This window comes from Lethenteron reissneri, unplaced genomic scaffold, assembly GCF_015708825.2.
Source record: "Lethenteron reissneri isolate LAM-NWPU_2019-01 unplaced genomic scaffold, ASM1570882v1 scaffold_1640, whole genome shotgun sequence".
NCBI classification, from domain to species: domain Eukaryota; kingdom Metazoa; phylum Chordata; class Hyperoartia; order Petromyzontiformes; family Petromyzontidae; genus Lethenteron; species Lethenteron reissneri.
The window spans coordinates 154,698-176,256 of NW_026891378.1; the positions used below are offsets into that span (position 1 = coordinate 154,698).

At 51.2% G+C, this 21,559-nt stretch overlaps 2 protein-coding genes and 1 long non-coding RNA gene across 3 annotated transcripts in view; 2 read left to right on the forward strand and 1 right to left on the reverse strand.

Moving 5' to 3' along the window:
- LOC133339051 (uncharacterized) overlaps positions 1–21,559 on the reverse strand; it is a 107,001-nt gene that overhangs the window by 74,868 nt on the left and 10,574 nt on the right. The window contains exon 2 of the long non-coding RNA XR_009754676.1: positions 17,485–18,020. This is a non-coding gene — a long non-coding RNA (uncharacterized LOC133339051). The remainder of the gene's footprint in view (positions 1–17,484; positions 18,021–21,559) is intronic.
- On the forward strand, positions 574–14,145 carry LOC133339034 (LIM/homeobox protein Lhx9-like). The gene is made up of 4 exons (XM_061547157.1): positions 574–592; positions 5,614–5,846; positions 13,962–14,027; positions 14,062–14,145. Exons 1-4 carry the CDS (start codon positions 574–576, stop codon positions 14,143–14,145), a joined length of 402 nt encoding a protein of 133 aa, XP_061403141.1.
- LOC133339049 (acanthoscurrin-2-like) lies at positions 14,065–20,064 on the forward strand. The gene is made up of 2 exons (XM_061547172.1): positions 14,065–14,175; positions 18,228–20,064. Exons 1-2 carry the CDS (start codon positions 14,157–14,159, stop codon positions 18,797–18,799), a joined length of 591 nt encoding a protein of 196 aa, XP_061403156.1. The 5' UTR covers positions 14,065–14,156; the 3' UTR covers positions 18,800–20,064.

The window sequence follows — 21,559 nt, forward strand, 5'->3', positions numbered from 1 at the left end:
GCCTGGTCTACAGGACGTCGTGGGTTCGATCCCGGATCCTGAGAGATGTTGACTACCTCGCCTGGTACGCAGGAGGTTGTGGGTTCGATCCCGGACCCTGTGAGATGTTGACTACCTCGCCTGGTCTACAGGAGGTCGTAGGTTCAATCCCAGACCCTGAGAAACGTTGACTACCTCGCCTGGTATACAGGAGGTCGTGGGTTCGATCCCAGACCCTGCGAGATGTTGACTACCTCGCCTGGTATACAGGAGGTCGTGGGTTCGATCCCGGATCCTGAGAGATGTTGACTACCTCGCCTGGTCTACAGGAGGTCGTGGGTTCGATCCCAGACCCTGCGAGATGTTGACTACCTCGCCTGGTACGCAGGAGGTCGTGGGTTCGATCGCGGACCATGAGATGTTGACTACCTCGCCTGGTCTACAGGAGGTCGTGGGTTCGATCCCGGATCCTGAGAGATGTTGACTACCTCGCCTGGTCTACAGGAGGTCGTGGGTTCGATCGCGGACCCTGAGAGATGTGGACTACCTCGCCTGGTCTACAGGAGGTCGTGGGTTCGATCCCAGATCTGTAAGATGTTGACTTCCTCGCCTGGTACGCGGGAGGTCGTGGGTTCGATCCCAGACCCTGAGAGATGTTGACTACCTCGCCTGGTACGCGGGAGGTCGTGGGTTCGATCCCGGACCCTGTGAAGTTTTAACTACCTCGCCTGGTCTACAGGAGGTCGTGGGTTCGATCCCGGGCCCTGTGAGATGTTGACTACCTTGCCTGGTCTACAGGAGGTCGTGGGTTCGATCCCGGACCCTGTGAGATGTTGACTACTTTGCCTGGTCTGCAGGAGGTCGTGGGTTCGATCCCGGACCCTGTGAGATGTTGACTACTTTGCCTGGTCTGCAGGAGGTCGTGGGTTCGATCCCGGACCCTGAGAGATGTTGATTACCTCGCTTCGTACGCAGGAGGTCGTGGGTTCAATCCCGGACCCTGTGAGATGTTGACTACCTCGCTTGGTCTACAGGAGGTCGCGGGGTCGATCCCGGACCCTGTGAGATGTTGACTACCTCGCCTGGTATGCAGGAGGTCGTGGGTTCGATCGCGGACCCTGTGAGATGTTGACTACCTCGCCTGGTCTACAGGAGGTCGTGGGTTCGATCGCAGACCGTGAGATGTTGACGACCTCGCCTGGTATGCAGGAGGTCGCGGGTTCGATCCCAGATCCAGACGATGCCTGCTGCTGCTGTAGAGTTGGAGTCTGCGTCTCTCTCTTTGCGTCTCTCTCTGTGTCTCTCTCTCTGTGTCTCTCTCTGTGTCTCTCTCTGTGTCTCTGTGTCTCTCTCTGTGTCTCTCTCCCCGTGGTGGTCGCTGCGTTGATTTGTCTCCGGATACTCCTCTCAAATTCCGCGTTTACGATCAACATCAGCCACTCGCTCACATCATTCGGATGCGACCATCCATTCACACGTGGCCTGCGTGGAGGGTGGGGGGGTGGGGGGGGGATGTGACGTCACGTCAAGGGTGTGACGTCACGTCAAGGGTGTGACGTCACGTCAATGATGCGACGTCACATGAAGGATGCGAGGTCACATCAAGGGTGCGACGTCACATGACGGATGTGGCGTCACATGACGGATGTGGCGTCACGTCAAGGATGTGACGTCACGTCAAGGATGTGACGTCACATGAAGGGTGTGACGTCACATGAAGGATGTGGCGTCACATGAAGGGTGTGACGTCACGTCAAGGATGTGACGTCGCGTGAAGGATGTGACGTCACCGCTCACTTGCCGTGCAAAATATTATATCCATTATTGCCCTCCTCCCCACCCCCCAAAATACAAAAGTCTATTTTTATACTTTCTGCATCGTGTACAGTCTGGAAACTACACACGCGGCAAATTTCAAGTTTGTTGCATGTTCGGGAAGTACGCTAAACATCTGGAACAGACTTACCTAGAATTCCACCCCCATCAATGTGACACGATTGGTACAACCCCCCCCCCCCCCCCCCCACGTGTCATAGACTTACCTAGAGTTCCCCCCCATCAATGTGACACGAATGGTACAACCCCCCCCCCACCTCTCATAGACTTACCTAGAGTTCCCCCCCCATCAATGTGACACGAATGGTACAACCCACCCCCCCCCCCCGTCTCATAGACTTACCTAGAGTTCCCCCCCCATCAATGTGACACGAATGGTACAACCCACCCCCCCCCCCATCAATGTGACACGAATGGTACAACCCACCCCCCCCCCCACCTCTCATAGTCTCATAGACTTACCTAGAATTCCCCCCCCATCAATGTGACACGAATGGTACAACCCACCCCACCCCCCCCCCCCCCCCCGTCTCATAGACTTACCTAGAGTTCCACCCCCATCAATGTGACACGAATGGTACAACCCACCCCCCCCCCCCCACCTCTCATAGACTTACCTAGAATTCCCCCCCCATCAATGTGACACGAATGGTACAACCCACCCCACCCCCCCCCCCCCCCCCCCCCGTCTCATAGACTTACCTAGAGTTCCACCCCCATCAATGTGACACGAATGGTACACCCCACCCCCCACCCATCAATGTGACACTAATGGTACACCCCCCCCCCTCTCATAGACTTACCTAGAGTTCCCCCCCCCCATCAATGTGACACGATTGGTACAACCCACCCCCCCCCCCCGTCTCTCATAGACTTACCTAGAATTCCACCCCCATCAATGTGACACGAATGGTACAACCCCCCCCCCCCCCCCACCCACCTCTCATAGACTTACCTAGAGTTCCACCCCCATCAATGTGACACGAATGGTACAACCCACCCCCCCCACCTCTCATAGACTTACCTAGAGTTCCCCCCCCATCAATGTGACACGATTGGTACAACCCACCCCCCCCCCACACCTCTCATAGACTTACCTAGAGTTCCACCCCCATCAATGTGACACGAATGGTACAACCCACCCCCCCCCCCACCCACCTCTCATAGACTTACCTAGAGTTCCACCCCCATCAATGTGACACGAATGGTACAACCCACCCCCCCCACCCACCTCTCATAGACTTACCTAGAGTTCCACCCCCATCAATGTGACACGATTGGTACAACCCACCCCCCCCCCCCCACACCTCTCATAGACTTACCTAGAGTTCCACCCCCATCAATGTGACACGAATGGTACAACCCACCCCCCCCCCACCCACCTCTCATAGACTTACCTAGAGTTCCACCCCCATCAATGTGACACGAATGGTATAACCCACCCCACCCCCCCCCCCACCTCTCATAGACTTACCTAGAGTTCCCCCCCATCAATGTGACACGAATGGTACACCCCCCCCCCCCCCCCCCCACCTCTCATAGACTTAGCTAGAGTTCCACCCCCATCAATGTGACACGATTGGTACAACCCACCCCCCCCCCCCACGTGTCATAGACTTACCTAGAGTTCCCCCCCCATCAATGTGACACGAATGGTACAACCCACCCCCCCCCCCCCACCTCTCATAGTCTCATAGACTTACCTAGAATTCCCCCCCCATCAATGTGACACGAATGGTACAACCCACCCCACCCCCCCCGTCTCATAGACTTACCTAGAGTTCCACCCCCATCAATGTGACACGAATGGTACAACCCACCCCCCCCCACCTCTCATAGACTTACCTAGAATTCCCCCCCCATCAATGTGACACGAATGGTACAACCCACCCCACCCCCCCCCCCCCCCCCCCCCCCCCCCCCGTCTCATAGACTTACCTAGAGTTCCACCCCCATCAATGTGACACGAATGGTACACCCCACCCCCCACCCATCAATGTGACACTAATGGTACACCCCCCCCCCCTCTCATAGACTTACCTAGAGTTCCCCCCCCCCATCAATGTGACACGATTGGTACAACCCACCCCCCCCCCGTCTCTCATAGACTTACCTAGAATTCCACCCCCATCAATGTGACACGAATGGTACAACCCCCCCCCCCCCCCCCACCTCTCATAGACTTACCTAGAGTTCCACCCCCATCAATGTGACACGAATGGTACAACCCACCCCCCCCACCTCTCATAGACTTACCTAGAGTTCCACCCCCATCAATGTGACACGAATGGTACAACCCACCCCCCCCCCCCACCTCTCATAGACTTACCTAGAATTCCCCCCCCATCAATGTGACACGAATGGTACAACCCACCCCACCCCCCCCCCCGTCTCGTAGACTTACCTAGAGTTCCACCCCCATCAATGTGACACGAATGGTACAACCCACCCCCCCCCCCCCCACCTCTCATAGACTTACCTAGAATTCCCCCCCCATCAATGTGACACGAATGGTACAACCCACCCCACCCCCCCCCTCCCCCCCGTCTCATAGACTTACCTAGAGTTCCACCCCCATCAATGTGACACGAATGGTACACCCCACCCCCCACCCATCAATGTGACACTAATGGTACACCCCCCCCCGTCTCATAGACTTACCTAGAGTTCCACCCCCATCAATGTGACACGAATGGTACAACCCACCCCCCCCCCCCCCACCCACCTCTCATAGACTTACCTAGAATTCCACCCCCATCAATGTGACACGAATGGTACACCCCACCCCCCACCCATCAATGTGACACTAATGGTACACCCCCCCCCCTCTCATAGACTTACCTAGAGTTCCACCCCCATCAATGTGACACGAATGGTACAACCCCCCCCCCCCACCCACCTCTCATAGACTTACCTAGAATTCCACCCCCATCAATGTGACACGAATGGTACACCCCACCCCCCACCCATCAATGTGACACTAATGGTACACCCCCCCCCCTCTCATAGACTTACCTAGAGTTCCCCCCCCCCCATCAATGTGACACGATTGGTACAACCCACCCCCCCCCCCCGTCTCTCATAGACTTACCTAGAATTCCACCCCCATCAATGTGACACGAATGGTACAACCCACCCCCCCCCCCCCCACCCACCTCTCATAGACTTACCTAGAGTTCCACCCCCATCAATGTGACACGAATGGTACAACCCACCCCCCCCCCCCGTCTCATAGACTTACCTAGAGTTCCCCCCCCATCAATGTGACACGATTGGTACACCCCCCCCCCCCCCCCACCCACCTCTCATAGACTTACCTAGAGTTCCACCCCCATCAATGTGACACGATTGGTACAACCCACCCCACCCCCCCCCCTCTCATAGACTTACCTAGAGTTCCCCCCCCATCAATGTGACACGATTGGTACAACCCACCCCCCCCCCCCCGTCTCATAGACTTACCTAGAGTTCCCCCCCCTTCAATGTGACACGATTGGTACAACCCCCCCCCCCGTCTCATAGACTTACCTAGAGTTCCACCCCCATCAATGTGACACGAATGGTACAACCCACCCCACCCCCCACCCATCAATGTGACACTAATGGTACACCCCCCCCCCCTCTCATAGACTTACCTAGAGTTCCACCCCCATCAATGTGACACGAATGGTACACCCCACCCCCCACCAATCACTGCAACACGAATGCCACAACCCACAAACCCACTTCTCTCCATTGACTTAACCCTTCACCCCCCACCCACCCACCCTCCCCACCTCCCCACCCTCCCCCCCACAGCGTTGGGCTGTACCAACGAGAACGACGAGGGGGGGGCCGACCTGCAGGGCAGCCGAGACGGAGCGGCATCATCCTTCCAGAGTTCGTCGCAGAAGTCGAAACGGATGCGGACGTCGTTCAAGCACCACCAGCTGCGCACCATGAAGTCCTACTTCGCACTCAACCACAACCCCGACGCCAAAGACCTGAAACAGCTCGCACAGAAGACGGGGCTCACCAAGCGCGTCCTGCAGGTGAGGGTCGTGGTGGTCGTGGTGGTGGTCGTGGTCATTGTGGTCTTCACGACGGTGGTGATGATGAGATGCAATCATCCTGATGATGCTGATGATGATGATCATCCTGATGATGATGAGATGCAATCATCCTGATGATGCTGAGCAATCATCCTGATGATGAGATGCAATCATCCTGATGATGCTGAGCAATCATCCTGATGATGAGATGCAATCATCCTGATGATGATGAGATGCAATCATCCTGATGATGAGATGCAATCATCCTGATGATGAGATGCAATCATCCTGATGATGATGATGATGATGATCATCCTGATGATGATGAGATGCAATCATCCTGATGATGCTGAGCAATCATCCTGATGATGAGATGCAATCATCCTCCTGATGATGTTGAGATGCAATCATCATGATGATGATGAGATGCAATCATCCTGATGATGATGAGATGCAATCATCCTGATGATGAGATGCAATCATCCTGATGATGTTGAGATGCAATCATCCTGATGATGATGAGATGCAATCATCCTGATGATGATGAGATGCAATCATCCTGATGATGAGATGCAATCATCCTGATGATGAGATGCAATCATCCTGATGACGATGAGATGCAATCATCCTGATGATGAGATGCAATCATCCTGATGATGTTGAGATGCAATCATCCTGATGATGATGAGATGCAATCATCCTGATGATGATGAGATGCAATCATCCTGATGATGAGATGCAATCATCCTGATGATGAGATGCAATCATCCTGATGATGATGATGATGATGATCATCCTGATGATGATGAGATGCAATCATCCTGATGATGCTGAGCAATCATCCTGATGATGAGATGCAATCATCCTCCTGATGATGTTGAGATGCAATCATCATGATGATGATGAGATGCAATCATCCTGATGATGATGAGATGCAATCATCCTGATGATGAGATGGAATCATCCTGATGATGTTGAGATGCAATCATCCTGATGATGATGAGATGCAATCATCCTGATGATGATGAGATGCAATCATCCTGATGATGAGATGCAATCATTCTGATGATGAGATGCAATCATCCTCCTGATGATGATGAGATGCAATCATCCTGATGATGATGAGATGCAATCATCCTGATGATGAGATGCAATCATCCTGATGATGAGATGCAATCATCCTGATGATGATGATGATCATCATCATCATCCTGATGATGATGAGATGCAATCATCCTGATGATGCTGAGCAATCATCCTGATGATGTTGAGATGCAATCATCCTGATGATGAGATGCAATCATCCTGATGATGCTGAGCAATCATCCTGATGATGAGATGCAATCATCCTGATGATGTTGAGATGCAATCATCATGATGATGATGAGATGCAATCATCCTGATGATGAGATGCAATCATCCTCCTGATGATGATGAGATGCAATCATCCTGATGATGTTGAGATGCAATCATCATGATGATGATGAGATGCAATCATCCTGATGATGATGAGATGCAATCATCCTGATGATGAGATGCAATCATCCTCCTGATGATGATGAGATGCAATCATCCTGATGATGAGATGCAATCATTCTGATGATGAGATGCAATCATCCTCCTGATGATGATGAGATGCAATCATCCTGATGATGATGAGATGCAATCATCCTGATGATGAGATGCAATCATCCTGATGATGAGATGCAATCATCCTGATGATGATGATGATCATCATCATCATCCTGATGATGATGAGATGCAATCATCCTGATGATGCTGAGCAATCATCCTGATGATGTTGAGATGCAATCATCCTGATGATGAGATGCAATCATCCTGATGATGATGATGATCATCATCATCATCCTGATGATGATGAGATGCAATCATCCTGATGATGCTGAGCAATCATCCTGATGATGTTGAGATGCAATCATCCTGATGATGAGATGCAATCATCCTCCTGATGATGATGAGATGCAATCATCCTCCTGATGATGATGAGATGCAATCATCCTGATGATGATGAGATGCAATCATCCTGATGATGATGAGATGCAATCATCCTGATGATGATGAGATGCAATCATCCTGATGATGATGAGATGCAATCATCCTGATGATGATGTTGAGATGCAATCATCCTGATGATGATGTTGAGATGCAATCATCCTGATGATGATGAGATGCAATCATCCTGATGATGATGTTGAGATGCAATCATCCTCCTGATGATGATGAGATGCAATCATCCTGATGATGATGTTGAGATGCAATCATCCTCCTGATGATGATGAGATGCAATCATCCTGATGATGATGTTGAGATGCAATCATCCTCCTGATGATGATGAGATGCAATCATCCTGATGATGTTGAGATGCAATCATCCTGATGATGATGAGATGCAATCATCCTGATGATGATGAGATGCAATCATCCTGATGATGAGATGCAATCATCCTCCTGATGATGATGAGATGCAATCATCCTGATGATGATGAGATGCAATCATCCTGATGATGATGAGATGCAATCATCCTGATGATGCTGATGATGCTGATCACCATCCTGATGATGAGATGCAATCATCCTGATGATGATGATGTTGAGATGCAATCATCCTGATGATGATGAGATGCAATCATCCTGATGATGATGAGATGCAATCATCCTGATGATGATGAGATGCAATCATCCTGATGATGAGATGCAATCATCCTCCTGATGATGATGAGATGCAATCATCCTGATGATGATGAGATGCAATCATCCTGATGATGTTGAGATGCAATCATCCTGATGATGATGATGAGATGCAATCATCCTGATGATGTTGAGATGCAATCATCCTGATGATGATGAGATGCAATCATCCTGATGATGCTGATGATGCTGATCACCATCCTGATGATGAGATGCAATCATCCTGATGATGATGATGTTGAGATGCAATCATCCTGATGATGATGAGATGCAATCATCCTGATGATGAGATGCAATCATCCTCCTGATGATGATGAGATGCAATCATCCTGATGATGTTGAGATGCAATCATCCTGATGATGATGAGATGCAATCATCCTGATGATGATGAGATGCAATCATCCTGATGATGAGATGCAATCATCCTCCTGATGATGATGAGATGCAATCATCCTGATGATGATGAGATGCAATCATCCTGATGATGCTGATGATGCTGATCACCATCCTGATGATGAGATGCAATCATCCTGATGATGATGATGTTGAGATGCAATCATCCTGATGATGATGAGATGCAATCATCCTGATGATGATGAGATGCAATCATCCTGATGATGAGATGCAATCATCCTCCTGATGATGATGAGATGCAATCATCCTGATGATGATGAGATGCAATCATCCTGATGATGTTGAGATGCAATCATCCTGATGATGATGAGATGCAATCATCCTGATGATGAGATGCAATCATCCTCCTGATGATGATGAGATGCAATCATCCTGATGATGATGAGATGCAATCATCCTGATGATGTTGAGATGCAATCATCCTGATGATGATGAGATGCAATCATCCTGATGATGATGATGAGATGCAATCATCCTGATGATGATGAGATGCAATCATCCTGATGATGATGAGATGCAATCATCCTCCTGATGATGTTGAGATGCAATCATCATGATGATGATGAGATGCAATCATCCTGATGATGAGATGCAATCATCCTGATGATGAGATGCAATCATCCTCCTGATGATGTTGAGATGCAATCATCATGATGATGATGAGATGCAATCATCCTGATGATGATGAGATGCAATCATCCTGATGATGAGATGCAATCATCCTCCTGATGATGATGAGATGCAATCATCCTGATGATGAGATGCAATCATCCTCCTGATGATGATGAGATGCAATCATCCTGATGATGATGAGATGCAATCATCCTGATGATGAGATGCAATCATCCTGGTGATGATGAGATGCAATCATCCTGATGATGCTGATCACCATCCTGATGCTGATCATGATGATCAACACGACGACGATGATGACCCTAATGATCATCATCCTCACACTCATGGTATGGGGTGGTGGTGAGCGTGGTGGTGGTGAGCGTGATGGTGGTGAGCGTGGTGGTGGTGGTGGTAAGCGTGGTAGTGGTGGTGGTGATGGTGAGCGTTGTGGTGAGCGTGGTGGTAATGGTGCTAATCGTGGTGGTTGTGGTGATGGTGGTGGTGATGGTAAGCGTAGTGGTGGTGATGGTAAGCATGGTAGTGGTGGTGGTGATGGTGGTGGTGATGAGCGTGGTGGTGAGCAGAGATCCAGGCGGTACTGGTCCAGCTCCCGACATCGTGGTGGTGGTGATGGTAAGCATGGTAGTGGTGGTGGTGGTGATGGTAAGCGTGGTGGCAGTGGTTGCAGATGAGCGTGGTGGTGGTGGTGGTGGTGAGCGTGGTGGTGGTGCAAATGAGCGTGGTGGTGGTGGTGGTGTTGGTGGTGATGGTGGTAATCGTGGTGGTGGTGATGGTGGTGATGGTGGTTATGGCAATGGTGTTGATGGCAAGCGTGGTGGTGGTGGTGATGATGGTAAGCGTGGTGGTGAGCGTGGTGTTAATCGTGGTGATGGTGGTGGTGGTGATGGTGGTGATGGTGGTTATGGCAATGGTGGTGATGGCAAGCGTGGTCCTGCAACATCAACCTCTGCTGCCTCCGTGTGGTGATATACCGGACGTCGGTAACGCCACTGTGGTGCTCAATGCGATGGGAAAGCGAGGGAGGGGCGGAATGTTGTCTATGACATCTCCTGGTACAAATCCCACTTCTGCAGGAAGCCCAGGAGACTGAGGCCCCCCCGTAAACTCCCTCCGGGGTTGACTTCAGAAGACGGCAGAGGTCGCAAACGGGTTTTGATTCCTTACCCGTACCCGGCCGCACCAGGGTCGCAAACGGGTACCCGTACCCGGCCGTACCCGTACCCTACCCGTACCCGTCCGGTTACGGGTAGGGTACGGGTATCAAGTACCCGATTGCGACCTCTGGGATGAAGCCATGTTGCAGGCGCGGGTGGGTTGATTCTAGGAACTTGAATTGTGAGAAGAGACAAGACGTTGGGAAATGAGTGACAAACGGTGACTCACCAGTGACTCACGGCCTACCCGTACCCGTACCCGGCCGCACCAGGTAGAGTACGGGTATCGGGTACCCGGTTGCGACCTCTGGAAGACGGCAAAAACAAAAACAAGCCACAGCGAGTTTGCCTGCAGGCGTCATTTGAACGCTCGTTGTGGAGGAACGGAGAGGCTGATAATTTCCCGTCGGGAGTTGGACCGGTACTGCCTGGAACCTCTGCGGCATTCAGGAGGTCCGGTGGACTGGTTCTCGTGTATGTGGGTGTGTCGAGGAAAGGCTGCCACTTCTCTGTCGGGAGCTGGACCGGTACCGCCCGGATTTCTGTGGCATTCAGGAGGCCCTGTGGACTGGTTCTCGTGTGTGTGTGCAGAGGAAAGGCTGCCACTCCTCTGTCGGGAGCTGGACCGGTACCGCCTAGATCTCTGTGGCATTCAGGAGGTCCTGTGGACTAGGTCTGGTGTCTGTGTGTGTAGAGGAGAGGCTGCCACTTCTCTGTCGGGAGCTGGACCGGTACCGCCTGGATCTCTGTGGCATTCAGGAGGTCCTGTGGACTGGTTCTGCTGTATGTGTGTGCGGAGGAGAGGCTGCCACTCCTCTGTCGGGAGCTGGACCGGTACCGCCTGGATCTGTGTGTTATTCAGGAGGTCTGGTGGACTGGTTCTGGTGTCTGTGTGTGCAGAGGAGAGGCTGCCACTCCTCTGTCGGGAGCTGGACCAGTACCGCCTGGATCTCTGTGGCATTCAGGAGGTCCGGTGGACTGGTTCTTGTGTGTGTGGGCGTGTAGAGGAAAGGCTGCCACTCCTCTGTCTGGAGCTGGACCGGTACCGCCTGGATCTCTGTGGCATTCAGGAGGTCATGTGGACTGGTTCTGCTGTATGTGTGTGCGGATAAGAGGCTACCACTCCTCTGTCGGGAGCTGGACCGGTACCGCCTGGATCTCTGGTATTCAGGAGGTCCGGTGGACTGGTTCTCGTGTCTGTGTGTGCAGAGGAGAGGCTGCCACTCCTCTGTCGGGAGCTGGACCAGTACCGCCTGGATCTCTGCGGCATTCAGGAGGTCCGGTGGGCTGGTTCTTGTGTGTGTGGGCGTGTAGAGGAAAGGCTGCCACTCCTCTGTCTGGAGCTGGACCGGTACCGCCTGGATCTCTGTGGCATTCAGGAGGTCATGTGGACTGGTTCTGCTGTATGTGTGTGCGGATAAGAGGCTACCACTCCTCTGTCGGGAGCTGGACCGGTACCGCCTGGATCTCTGGTATTCAGGAGTTCCGGTGGACTGGTTCTCGTGTCTGTGTGTGCAGAGGAGAGGCTGCCACTCCTCTGTCGGGAGCTGGACCAGTACCGCCTGGATCTCTGCGGCATTCAGGAGGTCCGGTGGGCTGGTTCTTGTGTGTTTGGGCGTGTAGAGGAAAGGCTGCCACTCCTCTGTCTCGAGCTGGACCGGTACCGCCTGGATCTCTGTGGCATTCAGGAGGTCCTGTGGACTGGTTCTGCTGTATGTGTGTGCGGATAAGAGGCTACCACTCCTCTGTCGGGAGCTGGACCGGTACCGCCTGGATCTCTGGTATTCAGGAGGTCCGGTGGACTGGTTCTCGTGTCTGTGTGTGCAGAGGAGAGGCTGCCACTCCTCTGTCGGGAGCTGGACCAGTACCGCCTGGATCTCTGCGGCATTCAGGAGGTCCGGTGGGCTGGTTCTTGTGTGTGTGGGCGTGTAGAGGAAAGGCTGCCACTCCTCTGTCTGGAGCTGGACCGGTACCGCCTGGATCTCTGTGGCATTCAGGGGGTCCGGTGGACTGGTTCTTGTGTGTGTGTGTAGAGGAAAGGCTGCCACTCCTCTGTCGGGAGCTGGACCGGTACCGCCTGGATCTTTGTGATATGCAGGAGGTCCGGTGGACTGGTGGTTGATTGTTGGTTTTTTTTGTGGTTTATTTTTGACGGTTTATTTTTGACGGTTTATGTTTGATGGTGGATTGGTGCTTGATTTGTGGTTTATTGATGGTTTATTAGCGGTTTATGTTTGGTGGTTTATGTTTGGTGGTTGATTGGTGGTGTATTGGTTGTTTTTGGCGGTTTATTGGTGCTTGATTGGCGGTTTCTGTTTGACGGTTTACGCTTGGTGGTTGATTGGTGATCTATTGGTGGTTGATTGGTGGTTTATTGATGGTTTATTGGCAGTTTTTGTTTGGTGGTTTATGTGTCGTGGTTTATTGGCGGTTTATTGGTGCTTGATTGGTGGTTTATTGGTTGTTTTTGGCGGTTTATGTTTGGTGGTTTATGTTTTGTGGTTTTTGTTTGGTGGTTGATTGGTGGTGTATTGGTTGTTTTTGGCGGTTTATTGGTGCTTGATTGGTGGTTTAATTGATGGTTTATTGGCGGTTTCTGTTTGATGGTTGATTGGTGATTTATTGGTGTTTTATTGGAAGTTTAAGTTTGATGGTTTTATGTTTGGCGGTTGTTTGATGGTTTATTGGTGCTTTATTGATGGTTTATTGGCGGTTTATTAGTGCTTTATTGGCAGTTTGATGTTTGACAGTTTGATGTTTGACAGTTTGATGTTTGACAGTTTGATGTTTGGCGGTTGTTTGGTGTTTTAATGGTGTTTTATTGGCGGTTTAATGTTTGACGGTTTACGTTTGGCGGTTGTTTGGTGGTTTATTGGTGTTTATTGATGTTTTATTGATGTTTATTGATATGTTATGGATATTTTATTGGTGTTTTATTGGCGGTTTGATGTTTGACGGTTTGATGTTTGGTGGTTTATTGATGTTTTATTGATGTTTTATTGGTGATTTATTGGTATTTTATTGATATTTTATTGGTGTTTTAATTGATGTTTATTGATGTTTTATTGATGTTTTATTGGTGTTTTAATTGATGTTTATTGATGTTTTATTGATATTTTATTGGTGTTTTAATTGATGTTTATTGATGTTTTATTGATTGTTTGTTGATTGATTATCGGTTGTTTGCCGCTCGCCGTTCCAGGTTTGGTTCCAAAACGCCCGAGCCAAGTTCAGACGCAACCTGCTGAGGCAGGAGAGTGGGGGCGGGGCATCCGTGCCAGGGGGTGGGGCATCCGTGCCAGGGGGCGGGGCTTCAGCGTCGGGGGGCGGGGCGTCGGGTCATGAGGGCGGAGCCTCGTCGATTGGGGGCGTGGCCTCGGCTCTAGGAGGCGGGGCCATGGGCTCACAGTGTCCAGGTGAGGGGGGGGTGACTTGCCCCGAAAGTGTGAGAGCGCGTGTGTGTCTGTGTGTATGTGTGTCTGTGTGTGTGTGTCTGTGTGTGTGTGTGGGGGGGGGTGTGTCTGTGTGTCTGTGTGTGTGAGTGTGTGTGTGGGGGTGTGTCTGTGTGTGTCTGTGTGTGTCTGTGTGTGTGTGTCTGTGTGTGTCTGTGTGTGTGTCTGTGTGTCTGTGTGTGTCTGTGTGTGTGTGTGTCTGTGTGTGTCTGTGTGTATGTGTCTGTGTGTGTCTGTGTGTGGTTTCTGTGTGTGTGTCTGTGTGTGTCTGTGTGTGTGTCTGTGTGTGTGTTTGTGTGTCTGTGGGTGTGTGTGTGTATGTGTGTGTGTCTGTGTGTCTGTGGGTGTGTGTGTGTCTGTGGGGGGTGTGTGTGTGTGTTTGTTTGTGTGTGTGTGTGTGTGTGTCTGTGGGTGTGTGTCTGTGGGGGGGGGGTGTGTGTCTGTGTGTGGGTGTGTCTGTGTGTGTGTCTGTGTGTGTGTCTGTGTGTTTGTCTGTGGGTGTGTGTGTGTCTGGGGGGGGGTGTCTGTGGCTGTGTGTGTGGGTGTGTCTGTGTGTGTGTGGGGGTGTGTGTGTGGGGGGGGGGTGTGTCTGTTTGTGTGTGTGTCTGTGTGTGTGTCTGTGTGGGTGTGTATGTGTGTGTGGGTGTCTGTGTGTGCGTGTGTCTGTGTGGGGAGCGGTGGGTGTAGTGGTTAGCGGTACGCTGCACTACGAACCTGGCGACCCGAGTTCGACTCCCGCTCACGGCCAACACCACCGGCGCCGACTACCTGAACCGGTCCTGGGCCTCCCCTAGGTCGACTCAGCCTCAAATGAGTACCTGGTGTAGCGGAGTAGTGTAGTCAACGTCGCTAGCACTGGGGAGACAAAGGCGGCCGGGCGTGGTGCTGGCCACCCACCCCCTCTGTGTGTAGCCACAGTGCCGGTAGCCTTCATAGGCGCTCGCTAACAGCACTTGCCCCTACAGCCTGTTAGAGGCTACACGGGGGATCTTTGTCTTTGTGGTCAAACCACGACCATAACCTGTAGCAGGGCTTGGGGCCAAATCGTCATCATCAAAGCTCCCCCAGGTAGCCTCTAGCAGGGCTGTAGGGGCAAGTGCTGTTAGTAGCGAGTAGCAGCAGCAGTGTCTATGTACTACACACACCGCACACAGACAAAGCTACCCCCAGGTAGCCTCTAGCAGGGCTGTAGGGGCAAGTGCTGTTAGTAGCGAGTAGCAGCAGCAGTGTCTATGTACTACACACACCGCACACAGACAAAGCTACCCCCAGGTAGCCTCTAGCAGGGCTGTAGGGGCAAGTGCTGTTAGTAGCGAGTAGCAGCAGCAGTGTCTATGTACTACACACACCGCACACAGACAAAGCTACCCCCAGGTAGCCTCCAGCAGGGCTGTAGGGGCAAGTGCTGTTAGTAGCGAGTAGCAGCAGCAGTGTCTATGTACTACACACACCGCACACAGACAAAGCTCCCCCAGGTAGCCTCTAGCAGGGCTGTAGGGGCAAGTGCTGTTAGTAGCGAGTAGCAGCAGCAGTGTCTATGTACTACACACACCGCACACAGACAAAGCTACCCCAGGTAGCCTCTAGCAGGGCTGTAGGGGCAAGTGCTGTTAGTAGCGAGTAGCAGCAGCAGTGTCTATGTACTACACACACCGCACACAGACAAAGCTACCCCCAGGTAGCCTCTAGCAGGGCTGTAGGGGCAAGTGCTGTTAGTAGCGAGTAGCAGCAGCAGTGTCTATGTACTACACACACCGCACACAGACAAAGCTACCCCCAGGTAGCCTCTAGCAGGGCTGTAGGGGCAAGTGCTGTTAGTAGCGAGTAGCGGCAGCAGTGTCTATGTACTACACACACCGCACACAGACAAAGCTACCCCCAGGTAGCCTCTAGCAGGGCTGTAGGGGCAAGTGCTGTTAGTAGCGAGTAGCAGCAGCAGTGTCTATGTACTACACACACCGCACACAGACAAAGCTACCCCCAGGTAGCCTCTAGCAGGGCTGTAGGGGCAAGTGCTGTTAGTAGCGAGTAGCGGCAGCAGTGTCTATATCAAACTAAAACTACGTTCATTTTGCCAGGCAAGGCCGACTGAACCTTATATCCAGGCGACCACATGGAGATAGAAACAGATAGAGACACAGACTCAAAATATACAGCAGCAACCATCGTCAGGGTCGGGATCCAACCCACGACCTCCTGTATACCAGGCGAGGTAGTCAACATCTCTGAGTCACCATGATGATGATAATGAGAGACGCAGACTCCAAATATACAGCAGCAAGCATCGTCAGGATCGGGATCCAACCCACGACCTCCTGTATACCAGGCGAGGTAGTCAACATCTCTGAGTCACCATGATGATGATGATGATTAGAGACGCAGACTCCAAATATACAGCAGCAGGCATCGTCAGTGTCGCGATCGTACCCACGACCTCTGTACACCAAGCGAGGTAGTCAACATCTCCTAGCCACCGTGATGATGATGATAAGAGACGCAGACTCCAAATATACAGCAGCAGCAGGCATCGTCAGGGTCGCGATCGCACCCACGACCTCCTGTAGACCAGGCGAGGTAGTCAACATCTCCTAGCCACCGTGATGACCAGTCGGGCAGCATTATCGGCTGCGTAACGCTGCTGTGTGGTAGATACCTGGTCTGTCGCTCCACACGAAGCTTAGAATCTTCACAGCCACAGTCATGTCATCTCTTCTCTACGCTTGCGAAATGTGAACCCCTTGAATAGAACACCTGCGCCGGTTAGAAACATTCAGGCTGGCACTGCCTACGATCCATCCTGGGTTTAACCAGCAGGCTGGATTGTGTGCGGAGCTCACAAATCCTTGAAAGATCTGGACGAAGTCCCATCGGTGAGCTCCTCCGGCAGGCAAGGCTGCGTTGGCTGGGTCATGTAGCCCGCATGCCCAGCCACCGCATGCCTAAACAGCTTTTGTTCGGCCGGATCGAGGGGGTTAAACGGGCACGGCACCGGCTAGAGAAGAGATGGAGTGACGTGGTACAGGAGGACGTGGAGCTGAGTGGACTTGCCGATGACCGGTACCAGCGGTGTCAAGATCGGCCTCTGTGGAGGAGGCTCGTGAAGGACGCTACTGGGCAGTTGGAGGCAGTCGCCCTCCAACAACAACGGAGGGCGGAGGAGCGACGCTCACAACAACGAGCGGAGCGCCGGGTGGCTAAAGCACAGCGAGTTGGCACAGTAGGGGGCACAGGTGGTGCATCGGCCACTCATCTCATTTGGTTAACCCGTAACACCTGCTGGGTCTGCCCCGTGACCTCCTCCTCGTGCACCTAGCCTGGCACAGCAGTCAACCCATGGCACCTGCTGGGTCTGCCCCGTGACCTCCTCCTCATGCACCTAGCCTGGCACAGCAGTCAACCCATGGCACCTGCTGGGTCTGTCCCGTGACCACCTCCTCCTCCTGCACCTAGCCTGGCACAGCAGTCAACCCATGGCACCTGCAGGGTCTGTCCCGTGACCTCCTCCTGCACCTAGCCTGGCACAGCAGTCAACCCACGGCACCTGCAGGGTCTGTCCCGTGACCTCCTCCTCCTGCACCTAGCCTGGCACAGTAGTCAACCCATGGCACCTGCAGGGTCTGTCCCGTGACCTCCTCCTCGTGCACCTAGCCTGGCACAGCAGCCAACCCATGGCACCTGCTGGGTCTGTCCCGTGACCTCCTCCTCCTGCACCTAGCCTGGCACAACAGTCAACCCATGGCATCTGCTGGGTCTGTCCCGTGACCTCCTCCTCCTGCACCTAGCCTGGCACAGCAGTCAACCCATGGCACCTGCTGGGTCTGTCCCGTGACCTGTGGGGGGGGGGGGGGGTGGTGAGGGTCGTGGGGGGGGGGTGGTGGCGGGGGTGGTGGGTGGTGGTGGTGGGGGGTGGTGGTGGGGGGTGGTGGGGGGTGGTGGGGGGTGGTGGTGGGGGGTGGTGGGGGGTGGTGGTGGGTGGACCGCTGTCCTCTGTCTTTGTCCACGTGACCACATCGTAGGCATGGGCGGAGCCTCGGAACACCTTCCCAGCATGCACGGCGGCGGCGGAGGTGGCGGAACCGTGGGAGAAACTTCGAGAAACATCCTCAACAACAACATCAACATTAACAACAACAACATCAGCAACATCAACAACAACAACAACAGCGGCGGTGTTGGTGTTGGTGGTGGTGGCGGCTGCCCCAAACTGCCCGGCCGTGACGTCACGTGCTCCCCTCCACCTGCCCACGTGATCGCCCAGCCAATGGCGGCCCTGCAGCTCCATCCGGGCCTCGGCGGTAACCAGGGGGCGGGGCTCGGCGGTAACCAGGGGGCGGGGCTCGGTAACCAGGGGGCGGGGCTCGGCGGTAACCAGGGGGCGGGGCTCGGTAACCAGGGGGCGGGGCTCGGCAATCACGGGGCGGGGCTCGGTAACCATGGGGCGGGGCTCGGTAACCAGGGAGCGGGGCTTGGCGGTATCCAGGGGGCGGGGCTGGCGGAAGTGGGCGGGCCCCAGGGCCCCGTCGCGGTGGCTTCTGGGGGAAGCTCTGCGACACGGAGCCCCGCGGCGACCATCACGGACCTCTTCTGACGTCACAGGCGGTGACGTCATCGTCGACGTCATCAACATCAATACCGCAATCATCGTCACCAGCAGTAGCATCAGCAACATCATCGTCAGCATCATCATCATCAGCAACATCGTCATCAGTAGCAGCAATATCATCAACAACATCAGCATCAATATCATAATATCATCCACATCAACATCATCATCATAATCAATATCATCCACATCAACATCATCATCATAATCAATATCATCCACATCAACATCATCATCATAATCAATATCATCCACATCAACATCATCATCATAATCAATATCATCCACATCATCATCATAATCAATATCATCCACATCAACATCATCATCATAATCAATATCATCCACATCAACATCATCATCATAATCAATATCATCCACATCAACATCATCATCATAATCAATATCATCCACATCAACATCATCATCATAATCAATATCATCCACATCAACATCATCATCATAATCAATATCATCCACATCAACATCATCATCATAATCAATATCATCCACATCAACATCATCATCATAATCAATATCATCCACATCAACATCATCATCATAATCAATATCATCCACATCAACATCATCATCATAATCAATATCATCCACATCAACATCATCATCATAATCAATATCATCCACATCAACATCATCATCATAATCAATATCATCCACATCAACATCATCATCATAATCAATATCATCCACATCAACATCATCATCATAATCAATATCATCCACATCAACATCATCATCATAATCAATATCATCCACATCAACATCATCATCATAATCAATATCATCCACATCAACATCATCATCATAATCAATATTATCTTCATCAGCATCAATATCATCATCATCATGGTCATCATTGTGATCGTGATGATGATCGTGACGGTGATGGTGATTGTGATGATTATAGTGTATTGATGATCGTGACGATGATGATCGTGATGATGATGATAATGAAGATGATCGTGATCATGATGATAATCATGACCATTGTGATAATGTAGAGGATGATGATTGTGGTGATGTAGATAAAGATGATGATCGTGATGATGCAGGTGATGATGATCGTGATATGATGATTATACTGTAACGATGATCGTGAAGATGATGATGATGACCATCGTGATGATGTAGAGGATGATGATTGTGGTGATGTAGTTGATGATGATGATGATTATCCTGTAATGATGATCGTGATTATGATGATGTATCCATGAAGATGTATCCATGATGCTGATGTACCCATGATGTATCCATGACGATGTATCCATGATGATGGTGATGATGTACCCATTACAATGATGATGATACTGTAACTATGTGAGTCATGGTGATGATGGTGATGATCGTGATGATGGTGATGATGCTGGTGGTGATGATGGTGATGATGATGGTGATGATGATGGTGATGATGGTTATGATGATGATGGTGATGATGATGATGATTGTGATGATGATGGTGATGATGGTGATGATGGTTATGATGATGATGGTGATGATGATGATTGTGATGATGATGATGCTGGTGGTGATGATGGTGATGATGATGGTGATGATGATGATGGTGATGATGGTTATGATGATGATGGTGATGATGATGATGGTGATGATGATGGTGATGATGGTGATGATCGTGATGATGGTGATGATGATGATGGTGATGATGGTGATGATGATGGTGATGATGATGGTGATGATGATGATGGTGATGATGATGATTGTGATGATGATGATGATGGTGATGATGATGGTGATGATGGTGATGATCGTGATGATGGTGATGATGATGATGATGGTGATGATCGTGATGATCGTGATGATGTGAGTCATGATGATGATGGTGATGATGGTGATGATGATGGTGATGATGGTGATGATCGTGATGATGGTGATGATGATGGTGATGATACTGTAACGATGTGAGTCATGCTGATGGTGATGATGGTGATGATGGTGATGATGATGGTGATGATGGTGATGATCGTGATGATGTGAGTCATGATGATGATGGTGATGATGGTGATGGTGATGATGGTGATGATGTAAACAACATGTACCACCAAACCCTGCAGCCATAGCTGGCTGCATGAGTCACTCCACAACAGCAGCAGGAGCATCAGTCGGAGTATCAACATTTTTCAATGCACCTTTAAGATCAGCGCACTAAATCAAAACACAGGTCATACTTTGCATGCGACTTCCCGCGGTCACGAAAGCCTCAAGTCAAATCGAAGATCGGATTTGTGATCGCGGGCTACTGAGGCTGACTCCATGTCAAACATAATTTGTAGCTTTTGTGACTGCAGGAATGACTATGTGGTTCTTTCGGTAAAATACTAGCACGCGACGTTTCGATTGCAACACAAGCAATCGTCATCAGGTATAAATGAAATAGAAACACAAATCTGGTATACTTAGACATGTAATGTAACACAACAGAGAGTCGGATAACATAACAGTCAACACCCTACCTATACACTACTATACATTACACTATACCCTACACTATTCACTACTACACTACACTATACACTACTACAACAGAGAGTCGGATAACATAACAGTCAACACCCTACCTGGTTGATTACGTTCTTCCTGAGAATGCTAAATTTGAGAGAGAGATAAAACACAGAACCAGAGACATATAGACAGACACATAAGCAGAGACAGATATCACAGAGATACATAGAGAGAGAGACGTATATAGGCACACAAAGAAACCACGCC

Coding starts and splice junctions, on each gene's coding strand:
- LOC133339034 (XM_061547157.1), top strand. Junction 5,847..13,961: donor TCACCAAGCGCGTCCTGCAG/GTGAGGGTCGTG, acceptor TCGCCGTTCCAG/GTTTGGTTCCAAAACGCCCG. Junction 14,028..14,061: donor GGCAGGAGAGTGGGGGCGGG/GCATCCGTGCCA, acceptor CATCCGTGCCAG/GGGGCGGGGCTTCAGCGTCG.